This window comes from Meleagris gallopavo, chromosome 1 (assembly GCF_000146605.3).
Source record: "Meleagris gallopavo isolate NT-WF06-2002-E0010 breed Aviagen turkey brand Nicholas breeding stock chromosome 1, Turkey_5.1, whole genome shotgun sequence".
NCBI classification, from domain to species: domain Eukaryota; kingdom Metazoa; phylum Chordata; class Aves; order Galliformes; family Phasianidae; genus Meleagris; species Meleagris gallopavo.
In genome coordinates, this window is record NC_015011.2 from 73,826,434 (window position 1) to 73,834,304 (window position 7,871).

General features: G+C 35.9%; 1 protein-coding gene across 4 annotated transcripts in view; it reads right to left on the minus strand.

Annotated features, from left to right (window-relative positions):
- Positions 1-1,135: 1,135 nt before the first annotated feature.
- The window catches only part of PARP11 (poly(ADP-ribose) polymerase family member 11), a 15,008-nt gene continuing 8,272 nt past the window's right edge, over positions 1,136-7,871 (minus strand). For all 4 annotated transcript variants that reach the window (XM_010717082.3, XM_031555553.1, XM_010717092.3 and 1 more), the window contains 2 exons: positions 3,901-4,052; positions 1,136-2,344 (listed from right to left, as the gene is read on the minus strand). In XM_010717082.3, coding sequence (XP_010715384.1) covers positions 2,031-2,344; positions 3,901-4,052 — 466 coding nt within the window. In that variant the 3' untranslated portion in view covers positions 1,136-2,030. The remainder of the gene's footprint in view (positions 2,345-3,900; positions 4,053-7,871) is intronic.

Genomic DNA, 7,871 nt, shown 5'->3' on the forward strand with positions numbered 1-7,871 from the left:
TCTTGTAATAGAAAAGCAGTAGATGAGCAAGTGAAACATTTACATGCTTCACTCACGTGGCCCTGTCCCATACAATGTATCTCCCTGACATCAGTTGTTTGAAGGTAGTTTTCCAGAGCAAGCTTTGTAATTCTAGAAATTCTGACCGTTTTGAAAGCAAGAATTCTTGCAAGCCAAATGCAAGCAAAACACCAAATAGCTAAAGAGACACTTGTAGATGTCTCTCAGGTCTCTAGTACATTAGCTTTGTCCACAGAGATCACTTGCAAAAAAGAATGAAGTTTTCCACTAAAAATGTTTTCATTAAAAATTAATTTATATTTGAGGATGATAATTAATTTGTACATCCAAATTCTTTAATTTAGGATAAAGATGTAACATCCTGTGACAAAATTAAAAGTAGAGAATAGACTTTAAATTCCAAGATAAAATTTTGTTGGGTTTTGGGCAAATAAAATATTTTCATTTTTATTCACAAGTTACAGTTTTAGTGATGACTTTAGGAGGAGAATATTTCAAGAGATGTGAAAATGTTCTTTAAAGCTGATCTTGTCAACTAGCAACATGCCATAAAATCTGGAATCATACACAAATACAAGGAACATCTATTGCTTAAAGTGAAGTGGGGAAGAGGATGTATATATACAAATATATACATGTATGTATGTAGGTGCAGCATCTGCGGCACAGACTCAGCTGTGAATGATCCAAATAATATATTACAGGTTTTAACATCCCTTATATACATTCACAGGTTTTCTCTTTTAACTCTCCCACATCCCTTTACACGTCAACTAAACATTCCACAAACACTCGTTAACCATGCATGCAGGCTCTTCTCCAATCAGACTCATGAATGGTTCCTAGCCGCTTTTCCACTTTCACATTGCATTATCGTCCCTTGTGTTCCTCATTATGTCTCTTAGCAAATAAAGTCACTAGGAATACAATTTTATGGCAAATCAGCTAAGATTTTAGTACATATCATAGTAACAGCTCCCTTCTTCAAGCTCTTATTCATGTGTTTGGATACTTACACATGCTGTTTACTCACACATAGTTTCTTCTGTTCTTCTTGTCAAAAACACTCCTTAATTTTACAACTACACAAATTAGGAAAACCTATTTAAACATATGTTATTAAAACCTTTTTTATTGAGGTGTTAAAAAACGAAAGGATGACATCTTTTGAAAATTTTCATTGTTGGTTTAACTTTGTGTTATTCGCAGTGAAGTTAACCTATGCCATCTTGGGTAACAGCAAGTAAACCAGCACTGAGTGCTTCTTAAACAGTGATCAGACAAGACTATGTAATCTGCATGCAAATACGTGCATGCACATACATACTACAACGACGTGGCAAAAATACAGAGCAAGAACTCAGAAAGGTATATGGCTGTGATGACATCCCAGCACTGAACAGCTACCAACCACAAGAGCCCTAGGGCATCATTTTTGTCAGAAGCAAGCTTGAAATTGTAGTGAAAGAGTTTTGTAACCAAGCAAGGATATAACTGAAGCTTACCTTCAAGCTAAATGTAGCAGCTTTGCTGATCATTGGGTCCTGTACATCTTGAAATGTGCACTACAAAACACACATACACACACATAGGAGGAGTCATCCAGGTTTGGCTTTAAGTCCTACAAACAATCTTTATAAAAGGTTTGTTTAATCACAGAGCCACAGTATTACAAGCATGTTACTACCACACAAATAACTACTTGCAACATATTTTCAAGAACTCAGAACCTAAGTCTTGTCTTTGAACAGAAACTTACTGATGCACTCACTAAGCAATTTCAGACTCGTAATACTCCCTTACATTGTAAAAAGGCATTAGTGAAGTTTGTTTACAAATTTTTAAAAGCAGATGGACAATCCCTCTTAAATGTTTAACAGCTTCATAAACGTACGCTAGCTTTTCTTTCACCTCTGTCCTTTCACAGTTTGGGCTTTCATGTTGTTGTTTTTGTGAAAGGAAAAAAAAGTACCAAGAAGACACAAATATTCAGTTCAGCTTCATTAAACTTAACAGAATTCTATTAAGTACTCAGGATAGATTTGGTTGGCGTCAAAGATAACAAATATCTTTGGGTTCCAAGTATTATCCACACAGCTGTCATACAAGTTCACAAAACTTCCATCTCTTGAAGGAGGCCTCATGTATTTTGAATCACCATTGATATAGTCGCCAGTTAATACACGAGCAAGAAACATGACTTTATCTGGTTTGTGCAGATGAGGCTGCAGATTCACACCATGAATTTGGAAAGTATCTCCATGCTTCATATCCTCTTTGCAGAAACGACTGGAATATGATGCATCTCTTGCAAAGTAGGTCCCTTTCAAATAAAAAGCAAATTCTTATTATATTCTTATCATGGTAGGTTAACTTCTAATGAACAGGTAGGTACCAGGATGATGAAAAAGTCTGTTCTTTTCTATTTATTAGTAATCCAATGACTTTTTCTGCCATCATGATAATCCAATCGTATGTTGGCCAGCAATGTCAGAGGTATGAATCTATGCTGATGGTATGACATTAGAAATTGAAAATTCTCACCAATATTCTGTTAAATTCTATTGTCACGTGACAAATGGATGCAGAGGGCAGTCTGACAAAATGGTGACTGACAAGGAAGTGTGTATGAAGCAAAGGTGTGTCATCGAATTCCTCCACATAGAAAAAACACTGCACCCACCGACATTTTTTGATGCTTACTGAATATTTATTGGAGACCAAACAGTGGATGTTAGCAAAGCGAAGCAGTGAGTGGTGCATTTCAGCAGTGGTGGCAGCAAAGTTTAAGACAGGCCAAGTTGCAAATGGCCTTGGATACCATGTGCAAGTTTGTCGAGACCTATGGAACGAGGCTAAAGGTGATCCTGGATCGCATCATTACTGGCGTCATGAGACATGGTATCACCACTGCGCGCAGGAGTCAAAACAGCAGTACATGGAGTGATGACATGCAAATTCCCCATTGAAGAAAAAGTTCAAGACACTGCCCTCAGCAGGTAAAGTGATGTGGACTGTCTTTTGGAATAGGGAAGGGGGGATCCTTCTGGATTTCCTAGAACCCAGACTAGACCCAGAACCCATCAACTCTGACCACTACATCGCGATGCTGACTAAGTTGAAGACTCCAACTCCCAGAGTCAGGCCAAAGAAGAATACAAGCTTTCTCTTGCAACACGGTAACACCAGGCCCCGTACTAGTTTAAAGAGCTTGCTGCACATTGCCAGACTTGGTTGGACTGCCCTACCATACTCATCATATAGTCCAGATTTGGCACCTTCCTACTTCCCTCTGTTCGGGCCAATGAAAGATGGACTGGATGGGCAGCGTTTTTCCTATCAACAACATTGTCACAGCAGCTGTGAAATAGTAGGTCACCTCTACTGGTGCCAATTTTTATGAGCGCAGTATGGAGGCTCTTGTTCATGGCTGGTGACTAATGTTGAAAAATAGTGTTTTGTAGCGGAGAATGTGCTCTATCAAACTGTGTTATTGTGCTCTTTGGATCCGTTGTAGTTTGTATGGAAATAAATAGGAAGCATTACTTTCAGAGCAACCTACAGAACATGAGCAAGTATTTTACGTGAACATTTTAGCAGGGAGACTTTCCTTGTGAACTACACTGCTTTGCAGTTCACGCTTCATCCACCCCACTCCTAAGTCCTACCCAACAGTTATGCTGATTACATTATTCACTGTATTCTTACTTTCTTAATTTATCTCTATCTTAATTTACATCTTTTACTTGATGTAAAAGCAGAGCAATATTAAATGTCTCTGTAAAAACACGGGAGTACATCACAAAGAACATTCTATAAGGAACACTTAATGTTGAACAGTTCAGACTGCCAAACTGCCACACGTGAAAAAATATTTACCTTTTCCATATACAGCAGCATGCATCCCATTTATTCTCCAGTCAAAGTTATGAATACATATTGCTTCTACAAATTCATTACTGGTGCCATGAAATAACATCTGCTCATTAATAGTTGTGACACCTCTTTTCTTCTTCAGTTGAGCTTTCTTCCTGCAGTGAACATACAATGCAGTATTATAAGCATTTGTACAAAACCAATTAAGTTCCTACTCTGAAAATACTGCAGAGAGGTGACAGACTTAAAACTTCATAAATCTCACTTTTGCAAGTGTCTATATGATTTCATATTTTAAAAGGGATTAGAATTCTTAAGGGGCATGTTTAGAAATCATGTCTGGATGCTGCAGACTATTTTCAGAAGCAACCTAAGGTTAGGAAAAAAGGTCCTCTAAAAAAAATTTATCAATTTTATTTATGTGATAGCTTCAGTACAGTCATTTTCTGCACATACACACAGGAAAAAAAAAATCTTTTATTTTGTTGTTGTTTTTGTTCTCCTCAACTGCATAAACTGCATGGTTAGAGGGATAACAATCTTAGTGGATTATAATTATCCCAGTAAAATAACAAAACCATTAAAAATAAAAATATCTAAATGTTTACGCAAAATTACCAACATCACCATGGTTTTCTGAATTTATGGTTCACACACTTTCTGAAAGAGCCAAGTCTTGTGCTATACCATTAAAGAATTTTGGAGAGAAGAGGGGAAAAAAAACAAAACAAAACAAAACAAAAAAATCCAGGACAACAGAGGAACCTATATTACAGTCTTATGGGCAGAAAGCCATGGTTCACGTACAAAACTAAGATGTATCATAGCTTCGTTCTTGTCCACGTACCTGAATTTTCTATGCATAAAAACCACAGTGGTTGCAGGAGAAAAAAAAAAGAAAAAAAAGAAAAAAAAGAAAAAAGAAAAAAAGCAGATACAGGTTTATCAGATATAGCAATCTGATTATAACTGTAGCACAGACATGATCTGGGGAGGCATTCTCAGGGCCTACAGCTTAGATACATCAATCTCCTATCAACCAAGTCCAGAGAGAGAGAGAGGCGGCAAAGATTTGTCACCATATTAAAGGCATCATATTGCAATTATTTATGATTTATTAATAAATACATTTCAAAGGAATTGACATCTTGCACTACTTTGCTTAAAAATATGTTTAAATTGTCTTATTTTTAAGCTTTCATATTTTTATTTAGTGCGAAGTACCTAGCTAAAAAGTGTCTTTACAACTTTTAAAAAATTATTATTATTTTATAACTGTTTTCCAAATCCGAAGAACATCAGTATAAAGACAAAAGCATCTGGGAGCTTTCACAAATAATCTAATTTGTGGCATTTTATGTCAGAGGCAGAGAGGTCCCAGTCACTCAAGTTCCACTCTGTAAACATACTGACAAAATGAAGGAGTCAAGATTCCTTCTATCTTATGAAAAACACCTGTGTGAAGCAATACTTCTGAGCTATGGGCTACCACCGGTGAATATTTGAATGTTTTTCAGTCAGTCTCCCTCTGCTGCTGGCTAGTGATTTCTAACAAAGTAAAAAGGCAGCTTCAACTTCTGATTAAATAGAACACATTTGTTCCAAGAAAAACATGAATAATCAATTGTCCAAAAGCATTTTCTAACATTTTCTTCACATCTCCAACCGGTTGACTTCATAATTTAAAATCCGATAATACAGTAGCTATTAAAACAGACAAATATGTTTTGATGATATTGCAAATAAAACCATTTAAGCAATGGTCGTATTTAAACACAGACCTGATCAGATAAAGAAAATACTTTCTCAGAAATACAAATGTAAGTAGCAAATCTTTCTCATAGTAGAATATCCAGAGGGGACTGGATAAAACTGGTTCTACAGAGTGCAGAAAAGCCACAGCAAATTTTTTTTTGTTGATTTGAAACAGAACTCAGTTCTATCTCTAAGAGTTTGGCCACTCTAAAAAATCATCTTAGCACTTTTCACCAGCAGAGAAAAACTAATCCAGCAAAACAAAATTAATCTGATCCACCACGCAAGCAGGCTCTCATACAGCCAATCCACTCAATAAAGGAGAAACCTAAAACAAAACTAAATACCTAGTAACATGCTGCTTGTATACACGCCAGCACACAGGCTGTTTCTATACGAGGGCAACAATCTCACTGACCAAACATCCTTTGCTACTTGCTCTGCTCCTCTACAATTCCAAACCAAGATGCATAAACCTACATATGCTAGATTAAGATTCATCCTCTGTTATTTTTGCAATCCCTCATGAGACACCAGAAGAATTTTTAGTGAATTTCAAATGCTGTAACACCCGCTTTTTTGTAACATAATAATTTCTTCACACCAGTGTAAGCCCATATAGTCCAAATGGCAGAACACTAACATACAAAAAGCTGTATTTTACCTCTCAAATGGAGGGACAAGAAAAGCACTTAGACCTCAATTGCATACACATATTTTAGCAATCTTTATTACGCTTTATTACATATTTTTGCCATAAAGGAAAAATGTTTTAAAATGCACTTTCGTCCGTATACTTTTATAAAGATAAAAGTACTAAAAAGTATCTTGATTCATAGTTCCACAGCAACACACCTGAGGTGTAAAAACTCTTAATGTAATACTCCTCACATATGAAATTCAAATTCTCATTGTCATTTTTGTACTTTAAAAACATCTTAGCATAGCACTCATACCTTCCAAGTTCTTAAGCCATGGATTCCTCTCACTGATTGATGAGCACGGTAAATGTTCTTCAAATTAAATCTGTCCCTTATGTAAGCAAACAAGTTCTCTCTCTACCTCCCCATCCCTGCCCCTATCATCTACACTGGAGACACAGAGGACATTTAAAGTCTGGTTGCTATCTCTTTCCTCAAAAACTGGCGTATTGAGATGGTATAAATATATCTACAGAAACTTATTTGTAGAAAGGTGACTGATAAATCATAAGGCCAAGCAGATCAGCCTTAATAATTAAAATTTGAAACTAGGAAAGTAGTAGAGAGGGAACTCACTACTTCTAGTTCTTCCAGGCCAACACAACATGAAGAGGAAAAGAAAATAACCTAGAAAATGCTTTTGTAGCACTTAAATTTGAAGAAATGACATGAATTCATGCTAATTGGACACTTAACTCTGCCCTGTGTTTCATGAAGTTGAGAAATTAGACAAATCACAAATATTCTAATGGCCACTAAAAATTCAACACATAAAAGCCAGTAAAGAAAAAAAGAACTTACTTTTTTTCTCTCCTTACTTTATTACAAGAAAGTGTGGGTCTCTACCACATGGATATTCTGAACACTCATTCCATTTGAACACAGTAAACTCTGACTTGGAGGACTTACAAAAAAAACTGGTGCCATCCTTGTCAATACAGATAAATTATATTGATAGGTTAATTAGTCTACCTGCTGCTATTTTCTCATATTCTTTACCACTTGACCAATCAGTTACTGCTTAAATGCTTGCTATCCTTAAAATCAGACATGAAACTAAAAAACAACCTAGGCATCTCATTATTTGGGAGAAGTTGACATTTCTACATAGATAGGAACACCTTTGCCTTTTCACAATGAAGGAAAAGTTTAGTTCATATCAAACTATCTACAAAAATACTAAAAATGTCTTTCTCAATATTTTCCAAGAAATTAAAGTTACTTAAAGAGAAGGAATACAGTGTCAAATGCAGCACAATCATTATTATTTTTTTGAATCTTGGAATGATTAATTCTAATATGGCTACAAAGACAGAGCTCGATTCCCTATGCTAAAGTTATGATTAATTTCAGTCCCCCCCCCAGAAGCCCTGAAGTTAACATACGAAGGGAATGCTAACCTACAGAAGTAAATGGCTCTACCACTCTTAATTTTTTACGTCTTTTTTTTTTTTTTATGTCTTCTTTTTGGGGTAGTGAGTAATTCTTTGTGCATCACTTGTGCTTCTTATATATATA